At 55.1% G+C, this 12,698-nt stretch overlaps 2 protein-coding genes across 5 annotated transcripts; both read left to right on the top strand.

Moving 5' to 3' along the window:
• Nucleotides 1-408: 408 nt before the first annotated feature.
• On the top strand, nucleotides 409-2,599 carry LOC134148778 (adenylate cyclase type 10-like). Its single transcript, XM_062591275.1, has 5 exons — nucleotides 409-486; nucleotides 868-975; nucleotides 1,232-1,410; nucleotides 1,976-2,132; nucleotides 2,501-2,599. Exons 1-5 carry the CDS (start codon nucleotides 409-411, stop codon nucleotides 2,597-2,599), a joined length of 621 nt encoding a protein of 206 aa, XP_062447259.1.
• A 213-nt stretch (nucleotides 2,600-2,812) lies between these two features.
• On the top strand, nucleotides 2,813-10,699 carry LOC134148658 (kinetochore protein Nuf2-like). Of its 4 annotated transcripts, none has more exons than XR_009960250.1 (5): nucleotides 2,813-2,885; nucleotides 3,813-4,006; nucleotides 5,571-5,647; nucleotides 9,753-9,873; nucleotides 9,989-10,699. XR_009960250.1 is itself a non-coding variant. In XM_062591024.1 (5 exons), the coding sequence occupies exons 1-5, from the start codon at nucleotides 3,444-3,446 to the stop codon at nucleotides 7,192-7,194; spliced, it is 357 nt and encodes a 118-aa protein (XP_062447008.1). In that variant the 5' UTR covers nucleotides 3,429-3,443; the 3' UTR covers nucleotides 7,195-7,222. The 4 variants fall into 4 exon arrangements, 2 of the variants coding, with proteins under 2 accessions (XP_062447008.1, XP_062447009.1); XR_009960249.1 differs by lacking the exon at nucleotides 2,813-2,885 and adding an exon at nucleotides 3,429-3,566; XM_062591024.1 differs by lacking the exons at nucleotides 2,813-2,885; nucleotides 3,813-4,006; nucleotides 9,753-9,873; nucleotides 9,989-10,699 and adding exons at nucleotides 3,429-3,566; nucleotides 6,265-6,326; nucleotides 6,850-6,938; nucleotides 7,189-7,222.
• Nucleotides 10,700-12,698: the final 1,999 nt, after the last annotated feature.

The following is a 12,698-nucleotide window of genomic DNA, read 5'->3' as shown; positions in this document are numbered from 1 at the left end:
CCGTGCCCCAAAGCACTGTGTTAGGAGTAGCACAGGCTTTGCTTGGAGCCGGGCGAGAGCACGGCTGCTGCCGCATGGGGCAGCGAGAATAACTGGGCAATGCTCTCCGCGCCTGGGGAGGCTGTGAAACGCAGCACAGCCGCACGAGGCAGCCGTGCACGCGGCCGTGTGCCGCGCTGGAGCGCGGTGTTAGTGCGGGCGGCCAGGGCAGTGCGGGGGTGCTAGCGTGTCTCTTCTTTCTCCGTGCCCTCGTCTCGGCATAGGGAGGCAGAGCGGTTTCCAGCGCAGGTGGAACGGGTGCCTGCGGTGCCCGGCCGGAGCAGAGGGACGCCCGGGGCCGCGCGCTCCTGCGAGTGCAAGGCCGTCGTGGAGCTGGTGCTCGTGCCCCTGGCTCACCACCACACAGCAATGGGCAACGATGCCAGAGCCCTCTACTACCTGCTGGAGAGCACGGCTGCCTGCTTGCACGTCTCCGACAACTACCTGGTGAGTTGTCCTGCGTGCCAGAGGCCGCTGCACGTGGAGGCCTCTCGGTGGCCTTGCCCAGGGCAAGCCCATTTCCCCCCTGCACTAGGACCGGCCTCTGTGGGCCCTTGGGGGCGAAGGGCTGGGGTCGGAGCCGGGGTTTTCTTCCTGCTTGCCTGTCCCGGGGCAAGAGCCGCGGGGCAGGGGAGCGGGACCTTCGCGCGAGGTGCCCAGCAGGGAGGCGGTGCGGAGGAGCGCTCGTGCCCGCGGCGTGCGCTGGGGTGGCATCGGCAGGGGCAGGGGCACGGCCTCCGTGGGGAGCTGTGCAGGCGGGTGGGAGTGCTGGGGCTGGAGGCGGGCTCCGCAGCGCCGCTCACCCGCTCTCCGTGCGCTTGCTCCAAGGCCTTCACGAGCCTGCGCAAAGCAGAGGCCCTGAGGAGCTCGGCGGCTCAGAAAGCCCCGGTGCCGGCCTGCTTTGAAGAAGCCACCTTCCTGAGCCTGCAAGGGGAGGTAAAGCGGCAGGGCGGCCGCGAGGGCTCTCGGGGCGGGAGGAGCGGGATGCCGCGGTGGCGTGGGGCAGCCGGCGGGGGGGACACCTCTGGCACTTTGAGGCCCGGCCGCAGTGAGCAGCCCTGCCTGCGACCGCCGCGTCCTCCGGCCCCAGCCGGTCGAGGCCCTCGGCCTCACGTCGGGCAGGGGCGGGAAATGTGGTGTGAGCTCAGTCGGAGCCCTTGGGCACCGCCTGAAGAAGCCTTCTCCTGGGCAGGTGTGCTACAACGTGGGACGCGTGGATCTGGCCAAGACGACCCTCAGGAAGGCGCTGAGCCTGCTGGGCCGGAAATTCCCGGGCACCTCGGCTGGCGCCTTCTTTCAGCTCCTGCTGGAGCAGTCGGCGCACGCCTCTCACCAGAAGAGCAGAGGCTCCTGCCCTCCCGCAGAGGCGGGGTAAGGAGCTGAGGGGAAAGAGAAGGGCAGAAAGAGCCCTTTCCTTGCTGGTGCTGAGCCCCTCGGCCGCCAGCTGCCTAGGCTTAGGGCTAGAGTCAGGTCCTGGCGAGGGCGACGCTGCGCAAGGCGCTGGGGGCTGCTGTCGGGGGAGGCGGGCTGTGTCGTCTCGAGGGGGACGGCACGGGTGAGAGCAGAGGGGTGTTAGCGGGGAGCACAGGCTGCAGAGGGAAAGGGAGTGTGCAGGAGGGAGCAGGCGGTGGGCCCGGGGGGAAGCGGAGGCGAGGGGCGAGGAGGAGGGAGCTCAGGGCTCGCAGCTGGGTGCCAGCCTGCCGCACAGCACCCCTTCTGCTGCCAGTGCCCGGCTTTGCTGGGCGGCGCGGGCTGTAGCGCCGTCGCGTCCTTGCGAGCAGTCACCTTTCCCCGGGGTGCTTCTCGGTGCTCCTGCATCCGCCCCTGCAGCCCTGCCCGCCCCAGCCGCCTCGTGGGCCTCGCGCCTCCCCGGCCCTGCCAGGCTCGGCCCCGCGCGGCTCGCGGCTGCAGCTCAGCAGTTTCTCTTGCGTGGCAGGACGGAGAGGCTGCCCTGGCTGTTCCAGCAGAGCCGCTGCCTTTCCTTGCTGCGGCAGCTCTTCAGCCTGGAGAACACTTCCAGCGGCCGGAGGCTCTCGCTCCTCGCAGCGCTCATGAGGGTCAACGCGGCCGAGGAGTCCGAGGACGCGAGTCACGTGAGTGCCTTCTCCGCGCCGCAGCAGCCGCAGCAGGCGGCCGCGCGTCCGACACGGCTCCTTTCCCCCGGCCTGGCAAGAGCAGCCGCAGGGTCTGCCCCGGCAAGGAGAGGCCAAACAGGACGGGGACGTCCCCGTCCCGGGGCTTCTCTCTGCCAGCTCCCAGGAGACGGGGCTTGCTGTTCTTCTGGGCTGCTCCTCTCATTGGATTTGTGTCGTGACTGTCACCCTTGGGCAGGCTGCGCCTGTGGGAGGCGTGCGAGTGAAAGAGAAGAGCGAAAGTGGCGGTGGGGTTTGTGGCCCTCTAGGCCCGAGAATCACCCTGGCGAGATCCAGTCTTGTGCATTCTGCTGTCTGGACCTTTCTAGATCCTCGCGTCCTACCTGGAATATGTGCAGTGCTGCCAGGAGCTGGGCCGCCAGGAGGAGCGGCTGGAGAGCGGGCGGGCAGGCGGCCGTCCAGCTTAGCTCCGGCGTCGAGCCCTTTGGAGGAGGAGGGGCGTTAACCGCGGCAGAACTGGCCCAGGCCCTGTCCCGTCTGCACCTCAGCCTGGGAAATCTGCCCCTCTCTGTCGATGTCGGTAGGTGCTGCCCCGGCTCCCTGGGAGAGGAGATCTCTGCGGAGAGAGCCTCTGCGAGTCGGCTTTATTCACTCATTCATTTATTTCCCTCTGCAGTGCACGGAGCTGGAGAAGCCCGACCTGGACCGGGAGCTTCCAGGCACGCTCTTCACGGCGCTCTTTCTCCAGATGAGGTAATGCTGCCGCTGGGCACGGTGCGGTGTCGGGGGGCCACCGGAGATCCTTTGGGCCAGGGTCACGGGAGCCTTTCCCCGGAGACTTGTTGCCAAAAGATGAGTGGGTGAAAAGAAGAGCGATGGGAACTCCCCTGGAGGTTCTCCAGGAGGAGCACAGAAGGGGGAGAGACGGGTGAGGAGAAGCGGGGTGGGACGCGTGCCAGGGTGCGGAGTTGAATCCCACCGCGCGGAGCTGCTCCCTGGGGCTCACTGCGTGCCTCCCCAGTGCCCGGAGCGTGCAGGAGCGCTCTCCAGGCTGGAGAAGCAGGTGGCTGGAGAGCCCGGGATCGCCGTGCAGGCGTGCTGCTCCTCCTGCTGCCGGGACCTCGCAGCGCGTGGAGGGGGCCGGGGCCGGGGGGCGGTCCCGCCGCGCACGGCTGCCGCTGATTGGCTGCGGGGGCGGGGCGGAGCGCGGGGATTGGTCCGGGCGTGGAGGAAGTGACGACTGGGCGGGGCGGGGCCGGCGCCGGGTTCAAAGGGCGGCGGCGGTTGGCGGCGGCGGTTGGCGGCGCCGCCATGGAGGTGCTGACGTTCCGGCGCTGCAGCCCCGCCGACATCGCTACCTGCCTCCGCGGCCACGTCCGGGCCGGCTGCGAAGCCCGCAGCCTGGCCAAGGGCGACCTGTTCCCCGGCCCGAAGGTGCGGCGGGGCGGGCGCTGAGGCGACGCGCGGGCTTTGGCCCCCCGCGGCGCGGGCGGGCGGGGGGGGCCGGTGCCCCGCAGCTGTCAGAGCGCGCGGTGCCGCCGCTCGTGTTGCGGAGCGCGGCGGAGCGGTGCCGCGCGGCTCCCTCGCCTCGGGGCGGTAGCGGCGGGGCTGCTTTTCCGGGCGGCCCGGGAGCCCTGCGCGGTGCGGGTGACACGCTGGTGTGTGTCTTTGCTTTCGCAGCCTGAAGTCTCGCACGTGATTTTCATGAGAATCCTGCAGAAGGTGTACGGGATCTGCCTGGAGCATTTCTACATGGTTTGCGTGCAATGTCCTGGCTCGCGTGGGGCAGATAATAAATGTTGGCCGTAGAGATGAAATGTTGAAGCGTTGCTCTCCTTTGCGTGTCGTGAGGTCAGGAGGACGCCGCCAGGAAGGTACGGTTTTCCACGTGCTGACAGAGTGAGGAGGAGCTTGGAAATCCTGCCTGTGCTGCAGAAAGCCCAGAGCGCTGGAGGCACTGTGTAGCGTGGGGATTTGCTGTGTGCGTGTCCAGGGAAGCGGCTGCTGTGTGTGTGTAGGCAGGGATGCGAGTGCAGTATTGCGGCATAGTCCTTGCAGTAGGTCCTTTGCTAGAGACCTCTTTGAAGCAGGAGTATGATGTGTGTGTGGACTGTTGCTGTGGCACGGCTGACTGCACCTGAGAATCAAAGAAGATTCTGCCTGTTTTCTGGGAGTTTGGTTCAGGTCAAGGCGCTTCTCAAAAGAGTGGGCTTTGGGTGTGCTGCATCCGAGTTGCTCTTTTTTCTTAAATAAAAAAATCTTTGTTTTGATGGGTTTGTTTTTTGGGGCTGGTTTCTTCTAGGGGGTGGGGTGGGGTGGGGTGAGGGTTCCTCCTCGCTTCCTGTCCTGTCCGGGCCTCTGCCTTTGGCCCTGGTGGGAGGAGGGTGCCAGCTCCAAGGGGCCGTGGGCGCCGTGGAGAAGGGCAGTGAACGCTGCCTGCGGAGCTTGGCCCACTGCAGCCGTGCGTTTGCCGCGCAGCGTCCGAGGGCGGCTGTGGCCGGTGGCCTCGGCAAACGGATGCCGTGCTGAGGTGAGGCCAAGCGCGTCTTGTGCCTCCGCCACGCGGGAAGTTATTCCTGGAAGCCCGTGGGAAATGGTAGTCTCGGGGCGTTTGTGGATAGCACGTGCTCGTGGCAGCTCAGCTGTTCGTGCGCTGTCACGTTGATTGTCGTCGTCCTCTTACGGCGCGACCAGCCCAGAGCGGTGCTCGAGGCAGTCTGCTGGCAGAAGCGAGGGCATCCTTCGGCGTCCGTTGAGCAGAGCTGTGAGTCAGCTCGCTGGCCAAAAGGTAGCAGAGGAAGAGCTGGGACTCGCGGTGTTGTGGGGGGAGCCGAGCAGCTCCTCTTGCCAAGGGGTTCGTGTTTGTGCGACTCGGGCCTGAGCTCCGCCGCGAGAGGCGGCCTGCGTGCGGGGCGCCTGACGTGGCCGCAGCGTGCTGTCTCCTTAGGGTCGGCTGCGTTTCCTTGCCCTGAGAGGGAGAGGTTTTTAAGCTGAAATGTGCAGGCTTAGGGAGCAGTTCTGGCTTCTCGGTGGCACTGTCTGGGGAGCATTTTTCCAACGGCCTTGTTTTGCAGCCTCTGGACAAATCCTAGGACGTGTCTTTCCAGGGTGAGTTTCTGTTACTTGGCAGTGACTATGTGGAGGTTTTCTTTCCTCCCTCCCTCCCTCTGTCCTCCTCCCTCCCTCCCTCTGTCCTCCTCCCTCTCTCCCTTTTTGTGTGTGTTTCTGGAGGGGAGGGTGTTTCATGCTTGGAATTTACTAGAGAGAAGATGCATGTCCCGCAGATGGAGCCTTAGCAGCTTGTGTTCCCCAGGGGTGCAGAGACCATCAGGTGTGTCTTCAGTCTGTCTGAGTGATGTTCTGTTGTGGAGAAAACCTGCCTGTTTTTCTGGAAGTCTGCTGTGCCTGCGTATTCACTCTGCTCTCTTTCCTCTTTAGATGCCTGTCAACATTGACATCGTGTATCCCCAAATATTTGAAGGCTTTCTCCCTGTTTGTAACTTGTTTATTCACATGTAAGTACACAAGTTTGTATCCGTTTGGTTGTTACTTCTTCCAAGGCTTCAGTTCAGAGGGAATGGGGGTGGGGGATGAGGGCGGGTTGTTTTTTATTTTTTTGAGCACCTGTGAGCTGGTGGTGGCTGCAGCGCTCTCTGGTTTGGAGCAAAATGAAATTTGCAGGCGAGCAAGAGGCAGCAAGGTTGTAATAGAAAAGAAAAACCTTGGCAGCTGTCTTTTGTCTAAATCGATGCGTTACCTTTACTGTGAGGACTAGGAGGCTGCGTTAGTGACTTGATTTAGAGGGTGGGGGAGTGAAAGGGCGGGTTGGAGCGCCTGGGGGTACCGCGAATGGCCAGAAGTTCATCATCATACCCAAAAGGGGGTTTGAAGCCCTTGTTAGGTGAACTTGCCCCCCGAATTCGAGATGCCTTTGCTGCAGGGATGGGAGCGTTAAACACTAATCTGTGCAGGCGATCGTACTGTGTTAGTCTCCTGAGAGGACTTGTTGTTGTTGCGTGCTTACTGCACCTGGGCTCTGGGGTAAGAGGAGAAAATCTCTTTTGAGTGAGCGTCTATAGCACAAAAACTGCAATGGTGACTGCAGATAGATCTATGTTTTGCTTCCTTGCAGGGAGCGCTTTCTCCCGGTGTGCCGTGTTAATGACTTTGAGATTGCTGATGTTCTAAGTCCAAGTAAGCAAGTGCTTGTGATGCTGTCTGTCCTGTGTGGGAGTGTAGGGGGATTGGGGTGGTGGCACTTGACAGGCAGGCTGCTTTCCTGCCCGCTTGGCACTCGACTGCTAGTAGTTTGTCCATCAAGCTGTGGCACTCTTGAAATGGTGTGGGAATACGTGGCCATGGAAAGTAGCCTGAACTCTGTGGAGTTCTCTCTGGAGTCCTTAGGCAAATACCTCCGCAGGGAGCGGTTAGATGGTGAAAGCTGCTCTTCCGTCTCCACGGTTCCCAGCTGTGGCGATTCTGCTGCGCCGCACAGCTTAGGACAGGCTGTTGTGAAGAACGCTTTCACTTCTGGGTCTGTCTTAGCTTGTGAGAGTTTTGCTTGTTACTGATGTTCCTGCTGGGGGGGCAGAGGAAGACAAGCCCTGTTTCTGCGATCCCTTGCCTCCTCTGTGAATTATGCTTGGCCCACCTTTTCCTAAGTGATTGCAATATGCATGGAGACCAAAACAGTGATGACTTGCAATTCTAATTTCAGAAGCAAAGAGGACAGCTCGCTTCTTGAGTGGCATTCTCAACTTTATACATTTCCGAGAATCACGCTGTGGAGTCTACTTGGATTTACAGGTGAACTATGTAAGATTCGGGGCTGTGTTACTCCTGATGCTTGCTAAAACATAAGGAATGTTAACCTCAGTTTGAGAACATAGAGGTTGTACTTCTTAACTGCATGTTTTAGAAACACGCTGGGGTTTTCCTGTGGGTTTAGAGATGGTGTGTTTCAAGTGAAATACGTGATTAGCAGAGCTCAGAGAGAACCCAAAATGTAAACCGTGTTCCCCTAGAATAAAAACATCTCCACGTAATTAACTTGCAGAAATGAGCTGTGGAGTAACTGCAACAGCTGGAGACAGCAAATCAAGAGGCAGCAGTGAAGCTGGAGAAGCTGAAGTGAGTATAAGGAGTAGGAGCTGAGTTGCACTAACCTTCTTGGCTAGCTCTCCTGTTCCTAGTGCATGTGTGGGGTGTGCAACTGGGAACTTACTAGTTGAGCTTTGTGGTTTGATAGAGCAGACCGAGAACAACAGGCTTCTCTGCACCTGGTGTAGATAGTGGACAGCCCAACCGGTGCTCAGAAGTTTGGCCCCTCTACCTCCCTTCTGCTTGTCTGTGACAGCTGAGGTGGTAGTTCCTCTTGGACTAGAAGAAAAGTACTTGCTTTGAGTAACGGGTGTGGGCTTTGGTGTGTGTGGGACTAGCTTGCTGTGAAGGGCAGACGGTGTAGAGGCAGTAAGTTGAGACAGTAGTTAGCTTTGTTTCCTGGCAGTGAAACATATCTTGCTTTCCTAGGAGAGTTTTCTTTCAAACTGTCCACCTTCTCTCCCTTACCCCATCACACGTTCTCAGCATGTGCACCTCCATGCTTTGTAGCTTGGTTCTCAAAGCGAAGTAATATTTTTGAGCTTTCCTCCAAGCCTGTTTAGCTTAGTCTGGGCAGACTCAGCTTCTCCACTGGCACTTGACTTTGCTGTTTAGCCTCTTTGGGAAGCAAGCCCGGAAGCATAAAGCAGTTTCTGTTGGGTTGTGCCCTGTTAGAGGAGGGGCTTGTCTGGTGAGAGGCCAGAAGAGCTGTTGTGAGCAAAGAATAAGACTTTGGGAGTGCCTGGTTGCTGTGAGAGGAAAACTGTATTTTGTAGCTCAGAGACTGTGGTGGATCTTTAATTTGAAACCATCATTTTGATCGTCTAAGCTCTTAAGGATGAATTCTTTCTGGAGTGGTTGTTCTAGCCTCACCAATCTATCGATTTCACTAATAATGCTGAAACTGTCAATATCTCAGTGTGTGGTTGTGTTATTTATTTATTTACGTTTGCTTAGCACTGTTCCTGTAGAAGAGCAAGCAGAGTTCAGGCAGCTGTCTGATGACATTCAGGAATTGCAGCAACTGCTAAACCACGACTATCGTCGGAAAATGGTATGATCTCTCTACCCCTTTCTCTGGAATGCTGCTGTAGCTTCTGATCACAGGTGTTCCTTATTTTTGTGTTGGTTTTGTTTGTTTTGTCCCCTTCCCCTACTTTTGTGAAGGATAAAGAGAACTTTTCTGATTTAAGACAAAAAAGGTATTACAACACCACATTCTTTTTAATCCCTCCCCTTACCTCTTTGTTTACCCATAAGTGATGTGAAACATGCTTGGAATCAGAGCTAGGGTCTTTTCTTTTGAAATACATTGTTGTGGTGAATGGAGAGGCACCTCTTTTCTTGTTGAAAGTAATATGTATGTTTTGTCGTGAAATTTTTGATTTGTCTTGCGATTGAATTTGAAGGGTTTACTCAGAACTGAGGGTGAACTATGTTGGGAAATAGACTGAGGCCTAAGAAGGGTTACCCAAGGAAAGACTTTTTTTTTTTTTTTTTTTTTTTTTTAAAAAAAGAAAAGAAAAAAAGCCAAGGTGGTGTTGGTAGGGAAGAGTGCTACTTTCCAGCAAGGGCAGCTTTCTTCTAGGTCTCGCAGGTAACCTTTTCTGTCACTTCAGAGAAATGAAAATCTGGTTAGTATTTTTTTTGGAGGTGCTACTGTAAGCCGTCTGTCTGCTTTTAATGTTAACCATGTTTCACCTTCTTATTACTGGAGACCTGGTGTATTAATGTAGGCCTTCTCAAAGTAAAAACATGACCTCTGGCAAAGAAGATTGGGTGTGTGTAACAAACCACAAGGGCTGATGAGAGCAGAGGAAGTAAAATGGCACCAGTATTTGCTGGTTGGGATGGAGCTTGGATGGCAAGTGAGACATGCAAGCATGCCAAAAAGGCTTTGGCGTGGTAGTACAGAGAAGGGTGCTGATAGCACTGCGTAGTACAGAGGTAGCTGTTTTGGCTCTTGGGAGCTATGGGCTGTGTTCTTGTTTTCTGCGCTGCCTGCCCACGCTGATGGAGAGAACCTTCCGAAGTTAGTGCCATCTGTCACCCCTACTCCAAGTCACCTACGGCTGCCTGCCTCCTCGATGCTCCCAGTGGCTTTTCAACAATGTTTTCCTTCCCTATATTTTAAGTTTCTACAGACTGCTATTTTATCTGCTAGTTGTAGCATTCCAAAGAAACTATCAGTGAGATTTAAATAGCAGTGAGGTGTACGACCTTAACTGTGGCTTGCATCTGGGAGATTAGCTTAGTATAAGGTAGCTCTTCCCCTGAAAGAGTCAGATATTGCAGAGAGGACCCGAAAATTGGTGAGTGTACCTTGATATAGGCTATAGTTTAAATTCCAGTTCAGCTAATTGATCATCTTTCTGCCTTTAAGATCAGGTTAGTCTTGGAGCTCGGTAACGTGATAGTTCAGGAGATGGTTTTTAGCTTTTTAAAAACTGTTTCAGCTTTGCTTTTCCCACAGAAACTTTACTGCAACTAACCGGTGATTTTTTATTTTTTTTTTTTTAGCCTTTATAGACTTCTCTGGTATACGCGTGAACAAACATACGTCTGTCGCCCGTTAGACTGCGCCTCTGCGTCCACTCTTGCCTATTTGGGGCCTATGGATTAGAGGCAAGATCACTTCTTGGTAATTTCACTTTTGATTCACAGTCTGCAGACAGGTCACACTGTAATGGTTATAAGATAGCCTGTTTAGCATGCTTAATGGAATTTTATCATGCTTTTCCCTTATATTTCACCAGATCCAGCTGGTGTCGGACGAAGAAGCCAGCGTCTGGCACGTGGAGTTGCTGTGTGTTTTCATGCAAGCAGATACCTCCCTAGGCAAATGGCAGTGTTAGGCAAATGACAGGATTTTATTTGCACCTCCCTTTATTCTGGTCTGTATATACACTTTGGTATCAAAACACAAGTCATTTCCAAGAATACTTTGATAATGTGTAGGCAATACGTTTTATGTTAAAAGATTCCAGCTTCAGCGATATATGATACAAACCTTAAAATTCAGGAGGATTTTCTAGGTCTGTAAGGGGACAAACATGCAAAATGTTCCTAAACCAGTGGCGGTGTAGCGGGGTCCCACTGCAGGAGGACAGATGGCATCTTTTCACCGTTGCTGGTGTAAGAAAGGAAGAAAACAGGACCCGGTGGGATCCCAGGTTCCTGAAAGCCCTAAATGAGCAAAACGCTTCAGCCCGTGCTAATCCAGCATGATTGAGGCCCGCTCCGAGCAGTCCTTAGGGTCGGGACCAAACCTACCTGCTGATGCCAGTTGTGGCGCATGAAGGATCTGGGTGCTCGTCTGCGCAGGGCAGGTGTTGGCATTGCCCCTCGCTGGCCTGCAAGGGGCTCGTGGGGCGCTCAGGAGAATCCGAGAAGTACCTGCTACAGGAATTAGACGCCTCTGGAATTTTAGCGACTGGTCAAAATCCTCATTTAGGCCATTAAATCGATTTTTGGATCCAACCGAGGGGCGTCTTTTTTTTCAACAGTTACAAAAATGCCAGATTATTTTTCCCCCAAAGTGTCAGTCTCTGCATTTAACTGCGACATGTGGATGCTTCTTCTTTATAGTTTCTCTGGGGAGAAAATTTGTTTCTTTCTTATTGAGCTGCCCATGTTTAAGGGTGGGGGGGGCACATGGAAGCTTTTCAGAAACTCAGAGCTTAAACTTAAACTCTTGTGCTTGCATTAAGGCTTGGAAACAGGTGACCTGGTTTCCAGCAGCCTTTGGCCCCCACTACTGCTCACCAACTGGAGCCCTGGGCTTCTGGTGACAGGAGCACCCTGCTTTAGAGCCTAGATGTAAATATAAGATCCTGACTTGACAACCCTGTTTTTAATCTCTTGGCTCATATACCTGCCTTTGCACAGCAGAAGATTCTCAGATTCTTTGGGGCACCAGTGAGCTCTCGGGGCTGGTCCCAGCAAGCTCTGCTGGGTTTTGTGGCCCAAAGACCTTGGTAAAGGTAAACTCCCTGGCTACAGCACAGTTCTGGGGCCTTTCCTGTGCATGGGACATAATTCCTCAAGCCTGTTTGTGGGACGTGGTAGGCCCCGTGCTGATCCTGCTTTTCAGCGGGTGTCATATGGTACAGGAGGAGTGCTAATGCTCCTGGTTGGCAGATAGGCACTGTCCACAGTTCTAGTGGCCACTCGCTATTTTGCCAATGATGTCCTGCGCCCCGGTGGAAGAATAAATGTGGAGGCCGCAGAGTGAGCAAAACTGTAACACAGGGACTTTGTTCTCCTGTAGTTTTATTTTGGTTCACAAAAATCACTTCTGGAGGGGGACGCTCAATTTGCAAAATTGGACAGGAAGGACCTGGTTTCAGGTCTCGGGACAGGCATTCAGAAGCTTCTCCAGGGCCCGTTCTAAGTGGTTGTGTCTTCCTCTTCATCCTCCTCCCCTTTTGCAGTGTGGAGTTCATCTATCACTGCACAGATGCCAGCCAGCCAGGCTGCCACAGTGCCAGCTGAGAATATACAGAAGCCAACGAGACACAGAAAGATGTAGTCCTGCTTGTGCAGTTGGATCAGGCAGTCCAGCTGGAGCTGTGCCTCCACTGCGGGCATTTTCAAGCCGCGTAGACCTTCTGGCACGTAGCAGGTGATGTTCTCGGCACCTGCAGAGGGAAAAGCAGAAGCAAGACTAACTTGTCCGTGCCCTGAGCAATAGTGGATAGGAGTCCTGCTAGAAAAGCAGTGGAGGAGTTTCCTAAAGCCTTTGAAAAATGTCTCCGCACTTCACACTCCTTTCCCTGAACAGCCTGGGTGAAAATACGTAGTCCGTCCCTTGCCAAACCAGGTAGCCAGAATGATCAGAACAATTTCTGTGTTATTGTCGCGATAGGAAAATACTGCCGGTTGGATTATACCGCAATGGCAAGCTGCTGTACCTGCGCTGTTGAGTTCTGCTAACTGAGCACCTTCATTTTAATATAAAAGCACTTGTGATTTTTTTGAAAAAACCTTAAACATCTTCTGCCATGCCATAGGCTAAGCTGAAAGAGGTTGTTTTATGCTGGCATAGTGAGGTCTGCATCCACAGAGTCAAGCTGTGAAACCTGGGTTGTTTGCAGTTAGGGGTCACCGAGCTTGTTGTGTGAAAGAAAAAGAGGAAACTCCTCAGTAATTCAGTTCCGCCGAAATAATGACTGTGCTCTGCCGTATTGTAGTCTAGGCCGTGAGAAAACAGGTGCTGGCTTTTCCCTCTGGAGCTAGTGAAGGCTGGGCGTAGTAGGAAGCAATGTCTCTTCCTGGTGTTTGTAGAAGGCCAGTGTGGCCTCCAGCACAGCCGCCTCCTTCCCCCGGGGGTTTTGAAATCAGTGCGACAGACTCGGTTACTGCGACAGAACCGTGTCGGTCGCTGCTGGAAGTGCTGGATGGGTGGTCCTTCTTAGGGAAAGGGAGCAGGGGAGAGGGACGAGCAACAATTTATACTGTATTGTG

Source organism: Rhea pennata, chromosome 18 (assembly GCF_028389875.1).
Source record: "Rhea pennata isolate bPtePen1 chromosome 18, bPtePen1.pri, whole genome shotgun sequence".
Taxonomy (NCBI): domain Eukaryota; kingdom Metazoa; phylum Chordata; class Aves; order Rheiformes; family Rheidae; genus Rhea; species Rhea pennata.
The sequence above is the reverse complement of the archived record's forward strand: the minus strand, read 5'-3'. Positions and strand labels throughout refer to the sequence as shown.

Coding starts and splice junctions, on each gene's coding strand:
- LOC134148778 (XM_062591275.1), top strand. CDS start 409: ATGGGCAACGATGCCAGAGCCCTCTACTACCTGCTGGAGAGCACGGCT. Junction 976..1,231: donor TCCTGAGCCTGCAAGGGGAG/GTAAAGCGGCAG, acceptor TCTCCTGGGCAG/GTGTGCTACAACGTGGGACG. Junction 1,411..1,975: donor TGCCCTCCCGCAGAGGCGGG/GTAAGGAGCTGA, acceptor CTTGCGTGGCAG/GACGGAGAGGCTGCCCTGGC.
- LOC134148658 (XM_062591024.1), top strand. CDS start 3,444: ATGGAGGTGCTGACGTTCCGGCGCTGCAGCCCCGCCGACATCGCTACC. Junction 3,567..5,570: donor ACCTGTTCCCCGGCCCGAAG/GTGCGGCGGGGC, acceptor TTTCCTCTTTAG/ATGCCTGTCAACATTGACAT. Junction 6,327..6,849: donor TGCTGATGTTCTAAGTCCAA/GTAAGCAAGTGC, acceptor TTCTAATTTCAG/AAGCAAAGAGGACAGCTCGC.